Source organism: Chelonoidis abingdonii, chromosome 5 (genome assembly GCF_003597395.2).
Source record: "Chelonoidis abingdonii isolate Lonesome George chromosome 5, CheloAbing_2.0, whole genome shotgun sequence".
Taxonomy (NCBI): domain Eukaryota; kingdom Metazoa; phylum Chordata; order Testudines; family Testudinidae; genus Chelonoidis; species Chelonoidis abingdonii.
The window spans coordinates 113,036,232-113,053,789 of NC_133773.1; the positions used below are offsets into that span (position 1 = coordinate 113,036,232).

The 17,558-nt window shown below is 45.1% G+C and overlaps 1 protein-coding gene across 7 annotated transcripts in view; it reads right to left on the bottom strand.

The window, feature by feature from the left end:
- Positions 1-2,959, bottom strand: part of SLIT2 (slit guidance ligand 2) — a 408,552-nt gene extending 405,593 nt beyond the window's left edge. For 5 of the 7 annotated variants that reach the window (XM_075066554.1, XM_075066552.1, XM_075066553.1 and 2 more), the window contains exon 1: positions 1,034-2,958. In XM_075066554.1, the coding sequence (XP_074922655.1) occupies positions 1,034-1,245 (212 nt within the window). In that variant the 5' untranslated portion in view covers positions 1,246-2,958. Of the gene's footprint in view, positions 1-1,033 lie in introns of all 7 variants that reach the window. The other 2 variants (XM_075066556.1, XM_075066555.1) reach the window with 1 other exon arrangement.
- Positions 2,960-17,558: the final 14,599 nt, after the last annotated feature.

Consider the following 17,558-nt stretch of genomic DNA (forward strand, 5'->3'; position numbering starts at 1 on the left):
AGTAGTATGTGTAACTGAGGTGGAATCCTCTTGCTTTCTCTGCTCCCCTTAAGCGGGCATACAAGGGCAGCTTGTGTCCGACGGGCAAGATGCATGGAAGGGTTTGAGCTTTTTCTGGGGGAAGAGGGATGTAGGCACTAAGGAAAACGTGTCCTTGCCTGTCTTCCTATAACGGGAGTGTAAGAAGTCTATCTGCCCTACCCCCCATCGCTTTGCATGTATTAGGGAATTCCCTCCACTCTTTCCTTCTTCAAGCAGTGTAGCAAAAAGGAAAACAGAGGGTTGAATTGCCATTTGCCGCTGGGGAGCAATGTCCCAGCACTCAGGGGCCTCCTTGGCGAGCCATGGTTTTGCACACCGCCTGGGAGCTGGGCAGAAAGGGGCACGCCGCAAGAAGGGGAAAGGAACGCAGAACTTGAGCAGCCAAGCCTCTTGGGGCGAGCGGTCCCAGCCGGTTCTGGTTCCCTGCCCCCATTTTTAAAGCCAGCGCGAAGTTTACTGGGCAATGACAAAACTTCCCCCCACCCCTGCCATTCATGGGGGGCAGGACGACAAGCGACGCACCCTGACATGCAGAGCGGGGGAAAGTGCCGCCCTGTATGTCGCCTCCTCTTACCATGCAGCCAGCGGCCGCGCGAGAGGAGAGGCGGATTCGCCTCCTGCCGCCTTGCTGATGGGGAAGGCGAGGCGGTGGAACTAATGGTTCCCTCTTTCATGTCTCCTAACGTTACCCTGAAGCCCATCACGAGGAAAGCAGGGACAGGGAGCGGGAATCAGCCCAGGGGCGTCTGAAAGCAAAGCGAAGCCTCCAGGGACTTTGAGTGTCACCTGCCCCACCCCAGGCGCGCTGCAGCGGGGCTGCTCCACGAGGGATGGGAGAATCACATCACACGGCAACTGGGGTGCTGCTGGCAGGAGGACGCCCCCCACAGCTCACCAGGGAGAGCAAAGCGCGCGTGGGGTCGGGAGCGAGGCGCTGTGCTCCAGTGGCTCCGGAGACCCGCTGGGCGCCTCCCGGCTGGGGGTTACTTACAGCCTTTCGGTGTTGCGGGGGATGTTCCTCGGGACGCTCCGCAGCGCCAGCCCGTGACAGTCCACGGTGCTGCCGGAACAGGAGCACTGAGCCGGGCAGGGCTGCGGCGCCACCTCGCTCAAGATCACCACCAGCACGAGCCCCAAAGAGAGCCTCCCGAAGCCGCCCATCCTCCGCCGCCGAGGTTGCACAGCCGCCGAGCCCTGTAGCATTGACTCCTGGGCCAGGAAGGAGCGGAGAGCGAGGCAGACCGCCCCCCAGATAAGACAGGACACAACCGCCCTCCTCCTGCTCCTCAGCAGAGCGAGCGCTTGGGCAACTTGCAGGATATGAGAAGGCAACCGGAGTCCTTCGCGATCCAAGGAGGAACCAAAAATCCCCGGCAAGATAAGAAGGGTGGCACCAATCCGCCCCTGAACCAACTTCGCTGGGGGGCAAGCCGGGGTCTCGTACCCCTTCTGGTGGCAGAGAAGATGCGGGTCTTGGCGCACACACTCCCTGCAAATAAGAAGCAAAGCCACCGATTCCGGCTACGGCAGAGCTGGGTGACTCCGCTGCTTTCTCCTCCTTGCCCCTTTTAACGATCCCCCCGGCTAGAAGCCACGGACTCGACGTTTGCTTGAAGCTGCATGTTTCCCATAGAGCTGCATTGCGACCAATCGCCCAGCAGCACCACACGCGAGCGATTCAAAGCACTTGGGCAGAGCGGCTCACACACACTCTTCCCCCACCGACGGGCTGGTTACTGTCTTGCAAGGGGGTGGGTGAGGGCTCGCTTTACAACTGCACACACACACTTCTGCAAGAGGAGCCTCAGCAAATCATACCTCACTCCCAAAGCATTCATCAAACTGCCTGGAGGGGACCGGCGGGGAAGAAGAGTCAACACATACGATGATGTTGGGTTGTAAGCTCCCAAAGCCAAGTTTCGCAGGAAAGAGCTATTCCCGGAGCACGACAGTCAGCAGCAGTTTGAGAAGTGATTCGTTGCCCTGCTGCAGAGAGCGCTCATCCACCACCTCCTCGGTGACAGATCACAGCTATCGATGCCCTTGCGATCCTGGGAGCACAGCGAGACAGGCACCGCTAGCGAACGTAGTATGTGTTCCCTCTCGTCTCCCGGATACAGCAGCTCTGCTGCAGCAGGCACCACCTGATGGGAAAGGTAGGAACGGTGGGGGTCGTATAGGCGAAGGCAGTTCAGCAGCTCCCACGATGGCTGTGTAGAGGGACTGAGGGAAGAACTTTCCTTTCCCCAGTCTGGGAAGGGAGAATGCTTAGGAAAGGTTTCCGTTCCCCTTCCCGATTCCCGAAGGCGCACCTGAGCAAGGGATGTCTGTATAGAACAGTCCAGCTGGCACCAGCTCCTGTAGCTCCCGGGCGGCTGGTCTCCTCCTGCACAGAGGGCGAGGAGAATGGGGGTAAAGGGGGTGGGAGAAGAGAGACAACACGCAAGCTCCTTCCTTCACACCCCCAAGTCTCTCAGTTTGAACAATAGGATGAGACACATACGCAGGCCGCTTCGCTTCCCCGCTGCAAGGTGTGTGTCACTGCTAGCACTGCAGAAAGTGCTTTCCCAAGGCGCCACAAAAACCTGTGCTAGCGCTTCCCAAGCTGCTGCTGCTTGGCTCTTTAGCAAACAGGAAGCTTCCAGCAGCTTTTGCCACAGATACCAGGACCCTCCGCCTTGCCTCCTCCTCCGCCTTTGCTCCTTGCGGCCGCAAACATCCAAGCACCTCTCCCGTAAACAACACCAAACCAGAACTTCCCCACGCTCTGTCCATTATATATGGGCGGCGGGGCCTCGCCTCCTCCGGCCACGCCCAAAACTGCAAGGGCAGCGTTCATTGGCTGGCCGGCTCCAGACCTTCAAATCTGGGGGGGAGGAGGTGAGTAGAAGGGGAACTGGGGAAACGCAAACAATGAATGAAAGTTCAGCTACAACCCCTAGCCCCTAACAAGCGACCTGCCTCCCCAGTGAGGCTGGCGGTAGCTGCACCGCCTGGTGCTGCTTAGTACTAGGGTGGAAAGAGGGACAGAGTTCCCCTGAAGCTGGGTTAAGGCATAAACCGCGCACCCTTTCCTATAGCGATCGCCAACAACAAAGATTCCTAGGGACTACTTAATACTGGCACGAGAGCTAGAAAAACAACTGCAAGATCTATGCAGTTTCAGCATCTTCACTCCATCACTCCTTCCTCCCGCCAACGCTCTCACACACTTTAAGTTCTTTTTCAGACCTGAGATTTTTCTCACACACTTTAAACACCTCTGTGCGGAAAAATCTTAAGCGTTTGTGAGGCAGAGACAGATAACGAAGGGGCTAGGGACGGGTTGCATGCCTTGGTGTAGTTAGCGTTAGAAAAGCAAAACAATCTTGCACATTTTTGAAACATCTCAACCATGCCATTGAGTTTTTCACCATTGCCTGAGGAGAGGGGTTTGGAGAAAGATAATTATAGTTTCCATATTCTTGCATTATTTAAAAAAAAAACATTTTATGTAAATTATACAATAATCTTGTGAAGAAATGTTTTCTGAAAATTCAGGGGTGTGACTGTGCCACTGTATACCTTTAAATAAGCAAAGCATCAGCATCATGCTGCTTTATTTATATCTGAGTGACAGATCTAGTTTTGTTTTGTTTTTTAAAGGAAAACTAATTTCCTCTTCTGTTCCATTCCAATGGTGTAAAATGCATGCATAGTGTTTCTCTGGGAAATCCTCCTAAAAATATTGCCTATTGCAAGAAAATTCTAGCATTCATAGAAAAATTTACATACACCAGGTTTAGGGTGACCAGATAGAAAGTGTGAAAAATCGGGACAGGGGATGGCGGGCAATAGGTGCCCATAAAGAAAAATTCCCAAATATCAGGACAGTCGCTATAAAATTGGGACATCTGGTCACCCTTACCAGGTTTAAAGTTGTATCTTTACTGGACTGAGTTTATTCTTCCTCCTGAATTCAACACAAGGTGATTTTAAAAAAAATCTAACCTCAGAGATGGGAGAAGGTGATTCCCCTTACACAGAGACCACCACCAGAGAAGCCTACATCATCAGCAAGTAGTTTATAAATGCTCCAGGGAGTCCACAGCTTCTTCCATATGACTGGGTCCAGCTGAGCCTCTTTATCCCTGGAGTCTCTGCAGCACAACCCAGTAAAATGTTCACTACTCCTATCTGCTTGCTACCAATTGAACAAATTTTATTCCCAGTTATACCGTTGTAAATCAGGAGTAACTCTGTAGAAACTGAAATCAATGGAATTACTCCTGATTTTTCTGCTGTTATTGTAGAATGTTAACCAAAATGAAAGTAATTAAAACAACTACAGTTATGGCCAGGACTTAAATTCTCATAGGGTATTTCACTGAGCCCTCCCCAACAACATGCTATGAAAACTCTGGGGGGGGAGGGGTTCAAAATATTTACCAGAGCTCTGTTCCAGACAGCTCCAGCTGAATTTAAGCCCTGGTCATGGCTATTTTATCTAGGGAAATTCATTTTATTTTTTCAGTCTGTCTCTTCAAAATGTCCCAGCATACAAGAGTGCATTTCAAGTCATGACTTTATCAGTTGCTTTCAACTTCTGGCACACTATATTAGTTGGAGTACTGTATACAACTAAATGAAGCTATTCCATATTTAAACTGGTGTAAGCAGAATTCAACCCATTGACTATAATGGGAATTGAGATCACACAGTGACTCATAGGATCAGGCCCTATGTAAAATATTTTAATTTGTTAATCACATTTTGATCATGTTTTAAGGGATGATTAGCTTCTTTTTTAAAAAAAAATATTTATTCTCTAATTTGCAATGTAAGTTACCCATAAATAAACAGTAGGAAAGACATAAAAATACAATTACACGTGCTATGCATTTTAATGCCTCTATCAAACACTCCCTTTCTGTCTAGGGGAGAAAAAAATCAGAAGATACAGTATTAATCATCTGGTACTATTCATTATTTGATATTTATGTGCCAACAGTGCACTTAGTGTTGTATAAGACGCTAAGGGGAAACTACTTACTTGTAGGTATGCTTCTCTGAAGATGAAACTCCAACAGGATTCTTGTCCATGGGTCTTAGCTCCTTAGTGTAAGACTGGCAGAACTCTCCAAGAGCCAAGCCTCTTACTGAATGTAGTGTAGCACCCGCTGTGGAATATGTATTCTGCTTTCCAGCTACTCCATTCAGATGCTTGAGGTACATGAAACGTGAAGTTCCAAGATGCTAAGACACTTCCAAGTCATTATAAATGAAAATATGCCCCACAGGAGGAAAATAACTTAAAAACAGCAAGACAAATTAAAAAGGCAACCTCAAATCCTCACAGGGATGTTTGAGAGAGTGAGAATCTTCTTGGAATGATATCTTTAGCCAAGTTCTAGTTACAGCAGAAAAAGTAAGGTATTTGCCGTTCTCTAAAGAAACCACCTAATATGTTCTGGCTTGTGCAGAATATAAAGCCAAATGGGATATATATGTAGGTAAGACTACAGCTATCAGCAAGAAAAGATCAATGCTAATAATAAGAACTGGAACAATCAGAAGTAGAGCTGGAGTATTTGTAACAATAACAATTGAATACACTACAAGAAAGCACAGAAGCACCAAAGGAAGGACTGCATAACTCAAAACACTCTTATGTTATTGTGAGTCTATATGACTTGTAAGAATTTTGTAGAATCCACCACACAATTGTGTCTCGGACATTGTTAGTTAAACAGAACTGCGACTTTATCAGAGACAGATACAGAAGTAACCAGCCTCTATCCCAGCACAGACCAACTGCCTCAATCTCAGTACGATTTGTCACCCCCTACCCCTAGAATGATGGCCTGAGAAGTTATTACTTTCTACAGTTTTTTTAAGATGCTTGTGATGTCAAGAGACAGCTAGGATTTTCTTGCCATTACTAAGAATGGCTACTTTCTCCCATTTCTCCAAAAAAGCCTGAAGCTGAAGGCTCACCTCAGCCAGAATGACTATTTCCATACAGCCTTTTCAGGTGGAAGAGAAGCTGATTCTCATAACAATGGTCAAGGCCCTTCATAGTTTTCAATGGGACACAGACTGTCCTCCATTAAGATGGCCCTCATCATTCGTCATATCAAAACCAGGCATAAGCAGTGTTGCTGATTCTCATTACTCTATCATAAATCTTGTGATACTGTTTTTTAAAGGTCCATCTCATGAAACTGAGTATCCCAGCTTTCATTCAAAAGTAAGTTTCTATCTCCTATGGTTGCACAGAAAATCCTGAAAATAGAAACGAAGTAGACTCTAAATGCTAAGAACAAGAAGTAAAAAAGAACACAACATTTTTTAAATTCTCATGGTTCTTGTGGGAGGAGAGGGGGGTCTATCATGATTTTTGAATAGTTGAGATTGGCTAAGACACTGTAGGGAAAAAAAGAGGATTTAGACGGGGAATAAAAAGGAGAATGTTGTGGCAAGAAACTGTTGGTGCCAGTGAAAATGGGAGGACCTGGCTGGCAGCGAGAGTTCCATCAGAACTTTGTAAAAGTCTAACTGTCTTCACAAAATGTTTCAATTTGGCTAAATCATCAAATTCCACCCCCCTCCCCAATAAATAAATAAATAAATAAAATGTTTGAGAAGAATTTTTTTAACCAGCTCTAGACTGGAGGCTAGAAGAGCAAGGAAGGAGATGGGACATGATTCCAATCAGGAGAGAACGAGAAACTAAGGAGCAGGACAGGGATAGAAAGGCAGCTTTTGGTGTACAGAAGCTAAGAAAGGCTGTGTCCCACTCAAGGTCGTCTCAAAAGGAAGAAGAAAAGAAAGAGAAGTCTTACATTTTTTGTAGTCACCAAGAAGTTGAACACACAGACCTTTGGTCCTCCCCAAGTTCAGTTCTCAGGTTTGCCCTTGTATCAGGGGTATCTGAAGTTTTCTGAGATCTGGCCTTTGGCCCTATCACCCAAAGCAGCAGCCTGTCAAAATCTAAGCCACTCCTGCACCATTTCTTATTTCTTCATGTCTGTGCCTGTCAGGTCTTGTCCTCAGGCTCTTTCTAAGCAGCCCTTTGCTAAGCCCCACCCACCTTATTACCCAGCTCCATCTTCACAGTAATAACCAAGAATTACTCAAAAGTCATCTCAGTGAACTATTATCTATTCCCAAGTCTGCCCTGGGCTTCCTCTCTATAGAGCTCTGTAGAACACAGCTAGTCTTTCCACAGGCTCTGGTACTAGAGAACCTTCCCTTTGCCATTTTCCTACCATGAAAAGATTAACTCTCCCCAAGTTCTACCTCCTCCCTACCTCTCCTCTGTAGATATAGGCTGTCCTTTTTATAGTCATGACTCCTCCTCTCACCAGTGGCCAACAGTGATGTGACTCCCTCTATGGCCTAAAGCTCTGCAGACCAGGCTAAGTCCTTAAAGGGCCAGCATTCTTATTGCAGGGACCAAGTGATATTTAGCATGGCGAACTTCTCTAGTGAAGTTAAGGTTTTAGGGTTGAAAATACTGAAATCATTATTGAACCAGCTGGAAGGAAGGAAAGGCTACAGACTTGGTAAGAGCTGGACAGCGGTGTGCAAATCACGGGCCTCTCTGCTGGCCAGTCAAGAGAGAACTGACTGGAATGTTAAGAGTGACATTTATACCAGACATGGGGTGGTGAATGAAATCCACTAGTGGGCCTGACTCTCACTCCACACTTCTACTACTTCTGATAAGGGTCAACATTGTGCGAACTAAGCAGTTTGGCAATTCCATTGGTCTCATGCTGAGGAGAAAAGAATCAGAAGAATTCTGCTAGATACTTTTTTTAGAGAATAAAAATAGAATTAGGCCTTTAGTGTCTGCAAAGTAATTGACGCGGTAAAATGTTAGGCTGCATAACAACATTTTTTTCTCTCCCAGTGAATATGGTGATTGTGTGTCATGATGAAGATGCATTTGTCTTGTTGGATGGACTTCTAAGGTTGGAAACACTCCCCCTCTGCCAGAGACATCCCTTACCTTCTGAAAGTTGGGGGGAAGAGTGAGGGCAGAGGCGTCAGCAAACATTACTGAGCACACTCAGTCTAAGCCAAGCAGCAAATCTGGGGTGGGGGCGTGTGACACCACATTCCCCTCATGCATTGCCTCTTCCCCCCAAACCAAGGCAGGCACTAACAAACCAAAATAGGATCTATGCACTGGAATATAATTTTAAAAGAAAGCTGGGCTGTTGAAGATGCCATCATGATATTATTTTAACTGAACAGGGTTGGGGTTGGGGCAGGCTCGCAAAAATCCTCCCCCACAACCCTTAGCCTGTGAAAAGTCATCATGAACCGCAGTTGCATTTTCTTGCAGAGTTGAAAGGTGATAGACTGAGGAATTCATTATTCATTTGTTCTCCCATAAGAACAAAAATGCTTTCTCACCACTATTGAAAGAGTAGCCAACAAGTGGTATTGTTGCTTACCAATGAAAGTACCAGGCAATTTTATATACTGCAACAAACATTTCATAATAATATAATAATATAGCATATAAAGTATCACCCAGAGAATCTAGTCAGGATCATGCTAGGTGCAGTATAAACACATGAAGACATGGTCCCTACCCCATAAAACTTATAACCTAAGTGGACCCATGATATTTGAAGGTTAGGGGTGAGGGAGAAGGGAGGGAAAAATAATCAAATATATATGTATATATAGAGAGAAATTTCTTTCTTTAAAAAATATTATAAGAAAAGTATATGTCAGATATTTCCCTTTGCCCTTCAATCTTGCTACATTTAATTGGCTAATTCCATAAAGGTATTGAAGGAGGCTCTTGAGGAGGGATCTGACCAATTTGAGAAGAGTATGCCATGTGTAAGGGTCCACTTGGAAGAAAACCCTAAGATGTTTGCATGAGAACCTGACAAATAGGAGGATGAGGCTGACATCAGTGATGGAACAGATAAGGTGTTGGGAAAATATGATAAGGGCAGAAGTGGAAAAGAAAGGCGAGGGAAAAATGGACAGAGTGAAGACAACCTAGAACTTGAGGCTGTGAAATGTGGTGCCAATGTGTTCTATCACTGATGAATAAGGATGAAAAAGTGTCTCCCCCTTTTAATGCACTATTACACAAGGGAGCATAGAGATATCTGTGACCTAGTGGAAACTATTGCTAAGTTACAGAGTATTTTTGAAAAATTAAATGAGTTATGCTTTTAATGGCTTAGTGTCCAATCCTGCAAACAGTTGCTACCAGGCACAGTGCTTACTATATCGAACACTGTCATTCAGCTCAATCTTGGCCCACACTAAATCCATTTTGAGCTCTGGCTGCCCAAAGGGGACTTAAAAGTGTCCTAAATAGGCAACTAAGGCTCCTGCATAGTCTGGTTTAGGAGGCATGACAGGAAATGGTATAACAGCACCTCAGGGGGGGCATTATAAATTAGCATAATTTGGACCAGACTTCCTTAAATTATACTAGGGGCTGGACCAGTCTCTGGCTTGCCCCAGGATCAGAGTTTGAGGGACAGAAAGGTGGCATAAAGCAACTTTGGCCTCCTTTGAAGTGGATCAAGTACTGCTCCAGTGCACCGGAAGACTGAGTCCATTAACTTCTGTGGGACGACTCCTGATAGGAAGTACTACAATTGGTAGTAAATATTTTCATGATTGTTTCCTTAATCCAAATTGAAGGAACCAGGGTGGGCCTAATATGGTCACGGGGCCACTGTCAAGTAGGTGAAGCCACAAAATTAATCCAACTAAAAGTAATAGATTTTTGTGGGGACATCTTCTAGATTCTCAGTGTTTTGTCTTAATGAATCCACCACTTAAGGCATTTAAATAATTTGATAGACTATATTTTTTTACAAGCAGAAAATAAATGTCTTGAACTCCTCCTACTGATTTTGCAGCAACAATCTGGCAATTACTATTCAAACAAGGGAGAATAATGAAAAAGTAAAACAATGTTTTAAAGGGTTTGGGCTGCACCTTGTGAACAAGAGAGTTAGGCACAAAACATGCAAAATTCTGTTCTTTTTTTAGACTCAATGCTTGATTGTCACACTGGCTTTAGACCAATATAATTCCATTGACTTAAGTGGCATAACTCCTGATTTGTACTGATGTGAATAAGTGGCGATTCAGTTCATATACTATCCTGTATGTAAATAAATTCTAACAGAAATTTATTATTTTATTACAGGACATGCTTATAGCATTTATATTGTGTGTCTTGCTCCTTCGTGTCTTAACTAGCCACCTATTCACTCCCTCTTAGCTCTGGTTTGCATCTGATGCTAGAAATTAACTCTTTTACTCTCTGACTAACAGCATGGTGTCCCCACTGGACAAACAGGCGATAGGATGTCTAACGTAGTTTTCATAGCCACTTTAGCAGCTAATCAGAAACATTTATTGCCAATAGCTTTTTAATTTTTTTAATTATATTTATTTATTTTATTCCAAACATCGTTTGTTGACCCAGGAGACTGAACTCCTGAGGTGATGCAGAGGTCATTGCTCAACAGTAAACTGCTTGAATTATCATGCCCATTAACAAAGGAAGCTAAAAATAAATGTTGGGGAGAATTTCAAAAATAGATGAATGTCAAAGAAATAGTACTACAAACACTTTTGATCAATTGTTTTTCTGTAGTATGATTAATAATGACTCATTTAATGACTTGTTATAGTTTTTAATCAGAACATATTGTACAGGCTTTTTACGTTTAATGATTTTACTCATTTATCTGCTTTACATGCTAAAAGTACAAGCCATTGTTTGTATTCATTAAAAGAACCCTCTTTTCTCCAGTGCTCTGATCAACCTATTTTTTCTTTATTTTCTTACAATGCAGCCATCCAACATATATGTCCCTAAATATGTATACATACAGATGAAAAACATACATACATCATTTAGAGCATGATCCTGCAACTCTGAAGGTCATTGGGCCTACTCCTTGAAGTCTACTCACATAAGTAACCACTGCAGGTTTGGGACCCTTACTGACAAGCGTCAGCTAAATAAACTGCAATCCACAAAATATGGTTGCATCTCCATGATCACCCCTGCAAAATCACACGTGAATGAGCTATACAAAATATCCTGAAGGTTAACAAATCTGGCTCACTGTTTGTTTACAGATGAGTTTTTCCCAGTGCATAGAATACAGTACTTCCACAGTTGACCATTATTTGACTTCTGTTTGCCTAATGCAGAGACAAGTGGAGTGACATGAAAGTCCTCCATACTCATTCATATTTTGCTCCACCTTCTTTGAAACAAGATGATTAATTTCAATTTTTAGCCAAACTTACACAAGGCCGCAGTAAGCAGCACTTTACTTTGGACGGTCATGACATTTATCCACTCAAAATGGACTCTGGAAAGAAAGTGAATATGTAGAATATATAGAATCTACAGTTAGGCCCTTCTGTGGTTCCTTAGGGTACGTCTACACTGCATGATTATTTCGAATTAGCTTAAACCGATATTACAAAACAGATCTAATAAAATTGGTTTAGCGCGTCCACAGTGGGATCACGAAATCGATTGTTTGCGTCCATGGTCCAAAGCTACCATCGATTTCAGGAGCGGTGCACTGTGGGTAGCTGTTCCTCAGCTATCCCATAGTTCCCACTTCCGGGTTGAGAGCACAGTGCCTGATGGGGCAGAAAACATTGCCCCGGGTGGTGCTGGGTACAGCCTCACCCCTCCCTTTGTGAAGGCAGCAGACAACCCTTTGGCGCCTTTTTCCCGGAGTGCATTGAGCAAACGCCATAGCACAGCAATCATGGACCCTGAGATCACAAACGGTATCCTGACCGTTGTCAACACCTCGCGTACTCTCTGCCAGCAGCATTCAGTACACAGAGGGTGACATTTACAGTACTCAAGGAATTATTTCTTTTACTTCTCTTTCACGTGGGGGGGGGGGGAAGAGACTGACGAGCTGTTCCGTGAACCACGCAAGACACCGTGTATTAAGCTACAGACATTGGGCGCTCAGCCAAGAATGCAAATAGTTTTCAGAGACTGCTGTGGAGACTGGTAGCTGTAGTCCTCATTACCCCCTCCCTCCCTCCATGAGCATCCGTTTGAGTCTCTGGCTTCCCGTTACGGTTGTCACGCACCGCTGTGTATCCTGGAGTTTATTTTTCAAACGCTTTGGCATTTCCTGTTCTTTAACGGAGCTCTGATAAAACAGATTTGTCTCACCATACAGCGATCAGATCTAGTATCTCCCGTAAGGTTCAATGCAGGAGCTACTTTTGCATTTGAACTGCATCGCCACCCGTGCTGATCAGAGCTGGACACGTGAAAGCAGGAAATGTCATTCTAAAGGTCTCGGGGCTTTTCCTGTTTACCGGCACTCCGCATCCGAGTTCGGATTGCGGACCAGAGCGGTCAGTGGTGCACTGTGGGATACCTCTAGGAGGCCAATAATGTCAATTTCCGTCCACACGAACCCTAATCCGAGTTATCACTTTCGAATTTAGCGCTACTCCTCTCGTCTTGGAGGAGTTCTGAAATCGATTTAAGGAGCCGTTTAACTCGATATTAATGACGACGTCGTGTGAACGGGTACAGCGTTAAATCGGTATATCGGCCATTAAACCGATTTAAAGTCGCAGTGTAGACCTGGCCTTAGTGTCTGTTACCACTTGACCAATTCAGACAGCTAAGGAGTGTTCTCTAAATATTATGGAACATGCATATTTTTTGCTGAAATTGAGAGAGAATTGGTACACCAATCATAAAACAATTTCAAAAATCAGTTTTGGTTAAACTTGCATTCTGGAGACAAATGTTCTGGCTCCTTTGCAGATTGATAATGGAGGTAAAGTGAGTGATGCATTGGATGAAGACGTAACAGTCTAATTAGGAAATGCCATTTTATTATCAGATTCAGTTATGATGGAGAAGTCTAGGAGATCAATGAAACTAAAAAGCATCCAAAATTTCATACACAAAGGATTTTAAGTACAGAAAATCTTGTAATGGGAGGGTCTTTTACAAAATACTGGGCTTCCAAAATTACCCAGGGAAAAACTCTCCATGGAATTAAAATATTAAATGTTTTCAGAAGTCTGTTGCTTGAACTGCATGAAGATCATCTGTGAGCTCAAACTGGCACTTACATTGGGATGTGGTGGATCCTCCATGACTTGCAATTTTTAAATCAAGACTAGATAAAAGATATGCTGTACTCAACAGAAGTGTTGGGTTTAATGCAGAAATTACTAGGTGAGTCTATCGCCTGTGTTATGTAGGAGGTTAGACCTGATGGTCGTAATAGTCCCTTTTAGCCTTAAAATCTATGAATCTACTGTATGCTAAACTTAAAAGTGTTTGATGACCCTAACTTTGACAAATTTCCTAGTAAATTATTTATAAGTAAATACGTTATTCCCTTGTGAGTGATAACGTTCTTAAACTGCAAGAGACGGTAAGGTCCATTGTATGGCCCTGTGGATTATGTCTGATACAATAGGTTCATTAATTTATGTCATTGCAATATTGAAAACAGAGCAACTGTCAGACTTCCAATATTGATTAGCAGCTGACTCGTCAATGGGGGTTAAAATTTTTGCTAGAACAAGTTCTGTGGTTTTACTTGTAAATGCAGACACTTCATCATCCTCTAATAAATACTGAGTATAAGATATAGGACATTTTATTCTGGGTCACCAAATGAAACATTCTCTTTTACACAAAGAAGTTAAGAAAAAATTTAAAATACTATAAAATTTATTAGACCTTCTTATTGCCTGCTGTCTCTTTTCCTAAAGTGTTCCCTGCCCTCTCCTCTAAAGAGTCAATGCTCCAATCATTTGTTTTTTCAGGCATTCATCACATTTATAAAGGTTAGCTCAATTTATTAGAGAACATAAGTCATGTCATGTGACTTAGGTGATCAGTCACAGTGTTCAAATAGTGGATTCTGATGATGCAACATAAGTCTATTGACTCTAACAACAACTCAGTACTCCAAATATGTTTGCAAAATCTATTTATCGAACAATTGTGCATAATAAACAAATTCATAAAACATCGTGAACAGATAAAGGGGCCAGGTCCAACATGTACTTTTTGTTTTTTTGCACATAGTCACTATATTTGTCACTTATTTGATCCAAACATTCCAACTGAGGGCTGGTTTACACTGGGGGGGGGTGTGGAAATCAATTTAAGATACGCAACCTTCACCTTCGCTATTTGCGCAGCTGACGTCAAAGTATCTTAGTTCGACTTATCTGGCCGTCCTCACGGCAGCAAGTCGACCTCCGCAGCTCCCCCATCAGCTCTGCTTACTCCTCCTGCCGAGGTGGAGTATGGGCATTGATTCGGGGGTTGATTTATCATGTCTGGACAAGACGTGATAAATTGATCCCTGATAGATCGATTACTACCTGCCGATCCGGCAGGTAGTGTAGACATGGCCTGAGATTTTCCTCAGTGATTCTAACACTTCTTGGAGAGATCTTTTTCTGTCTTGTATAGACATTATTTTATGCAATATACAAGTTTTAAAATTTTCTCAATTTGTCACTTCATTAGCTTTGAACTGGTTAGTGTTCATTAAGCTCCAGGTTTAAAGTTCAGAGTTCTACTACTTTTCTTTATTAACTTTGTTAGCGATTGGCAGGACATATGTCTGTAACCCTTCTGCTGGTATTTATGGCAGATAAAAGGGCCAGGTTCAGACGTCGAAAGGTTCCTACTAAATATATAAATGACATTGGCTTGAGCCCCCACACCTAGAAACCTGGGAAAACTAAATACCTTCTCCCCCAAAGGGTGCCCTTGGTAGACAACACTACCCCATGCACAAGCGCATTTGGTGAAGTTCAGCAGTCATGTAGTTTCACAACAGGGATTATAAAGTTTTATTACTCCCAAACTTAAAACAACTAAAAATTTTCCAAAATGTCTACAACTCTCATATAACAGAAATGCAAGTGAGGCCTGTCCCATTCAGTTGTTGCCCCTTGGTCATCAGCAGATGCTGGCAGCAGTTGCAGATTAGCCACTGACCCCATGGGCCCCAGCCAACTGGGGGTCCCCCAAGTTCCCTCCAGCAGGATGGGGGAAGCCCCCATGCCTCCCAACCCTGTCTCCAGCAGAAGCCATGGGACAGGGGATACCCCTGCAGTGCCCCCCCCCACCCTGTCCCTGGCAGAAGCTGTGGGATTGGGGAAGCCCCCTTCCCAGCGGCCCCTAACCCCTGCAGAAGCTGTGAGACAGGGCTGGAGAAGCCCCAACACCATGACCCTGGTCCCCTGAATCCCAGACCTGGACCTCTGCTGCAGCACTAGGACTGGAGGTAGGGTGACCAGAGAGCAAATGTGAAAAATTGGGACAGAGGGTGGGTGAAAAAGACCCACCAATTGGGACTGTCCCTATAAAATTAGGACATCTGGTTACCCTAACTGGAAGAGCTCTTGCTCCTCACTACAGCCTGAGGGCCATGGTGTGGGGACAGAGCTTCTCCGGTCTTGGAGCTGCAGTGGGGACGGGGGCAGAAAGGAGCAAACAGGTCGCAGTGTGGGTGGAATGAGGGGAGGGAACTGCAGATGGAACACGGGAGAGGTCCCAGGGAAGGGGAAGGGCTGCAGATGAAGGGGCGGAATGGGGCAGGATGGGGCCCCCCACATGTGCTGGCCTAGGGCCCCTGGAAACTTTAATCTGCCTCTGGCTAGCAGAGAGCTCCTTTCCCTGTGATACTCTTTTCCCTGATCACCAACAGGTGTCAATCCAAGCTACCTACTCTCGTGAACAGTGTTTTTCAAAGTTCAGGTCATGACCCGGTACTGGGTTGCGGCATGTAAGGCATTGAGTTGTCTTGCTCAGCACCAAGGCCCCCCCAGTGGCTCTGGTCAGCACCGCTGACTGGGACATTAAAAGTCCCGTTGGCAGTGCTGCCTAGCTAAGGCAGGCTAGACCCTACCTGTTCTGAAACTGTGCTGTGCCCTGGAAGAAGCCAGCAGCGGGTCCGGCTTCTAAGCAGGGGGGCCCCAGAGCTCTGTACGCTGCTGCCACCCAAAGCATTGGCTCTGGACTCCCATTGGTCAGTTCCTGGCCAATGGGAGCTGGGGGCGGAGGGGTGGTGCCTGCAGGTGAGAGCCACGCAAAGCCACTTATGTGCCTCTGCCTAGTAGCCGGACCTGCTGCTGGCTGCTTCCAAGGCACAGTGCAGTCTGCAGTGCCAGGAAAGGCGAGAAGCCTGCCTCTGCACCCCGGCTGTGCCACTGACTGGGAGCCGCTGGAAGTAAGCCCACACCCCAACCCCAAACTCAACCCCTTGCCCCAGCCCTGAGCCCCCCCAAACCCAAAGCCTCTTCCTGCACCCCAAAACCCTCATCTCCACTTCCACTCCAGAGCCTGCACCCCCAGCCCAGGCCCACCTCAAAGCCCTCCACTGAACCCTCTGCCTCAGCCTCTCCCATACCCCAAAACTCTCATCCCCAGCTCTGTTGGGTTGCGGGCATCAACACTTTTCTTCAACTGGATCACCAAAAAAATAAATAATAAAAAAAAAAATTTAGAAAACCACTGCTCTAGAGGTCCAGGCCACAGGACTTACACATCTATGTTTTCTTTCTTGTTGAAAGCTTACATAGCTCTGTTCAAATGTGCAGCCACTATAAGGGTATGGCTACTGTCATGGTATAATTCCCCACTCTGAACCTTAGTGTCCAAAAGATGGGGTACCAGCATGAATTCCTCTAAGCTCAATTACCAGCTTAGTACTTGTAGCGCTGCCACCAACTAGGAATTCCAGTGCCTGGTACACTCTGGTCCCCCCCAAAACTTAAAACCCTTCCCTCACATTGCCTCTTCCCAGGCTTCCCTCCCGGGTTACCTGGAAGATCACTGTGATCAAACTCCTTGATCTAAAACAGAGGGAAATTCACCTTCCTTCCCTCTTCTCTTTCCCCCTCCAGACTCTCCCGAGAGAGAAGTAATTCTAACACAGAGAGAAAAACGATTACTCTCTCTTCCCCTTCCCTCTTTCTCCCACAATTCCTATGATCCAGACTAGTCCCCTGGGTCTCCCCCACCAGAATAAAAAAAAAATCAGGGTTCTTAAAAAGAAACTTTTAATTAAAGAGAGAAAAACAGGTAAAATTATCTTTTAAATTTAAAATGATTAGTACGGATTTTTCAGCATAGACGCTGGGAATAGGCCTCCCAGCCTAAGTACACAAGTACAAATTAAATTCTTCAGCAAAATACAAATTGAGCTCCTTCAGCCAAAATGCACAATTAAACTCCTTCCAGCCAAAATGCAATTTGCAAATAAAGAAACAAACATAAGCCTAAACTCGCCTTATCTTATCATAGTACTTACTATTCTGAATTTATAGAGCCTGTGTGGATGGATTGGAGAGAAACCTGTTACACGTCTGGTCCCTCTCAGAATCCAGAGAGAACAACAACCAAATTCTACAGCACACACAAAAACTTCCTCCTCAGATTTGAAAGTATCCTGTCCCCTGATTGGTCCTCTGGTCAGGTGACAGCCAGG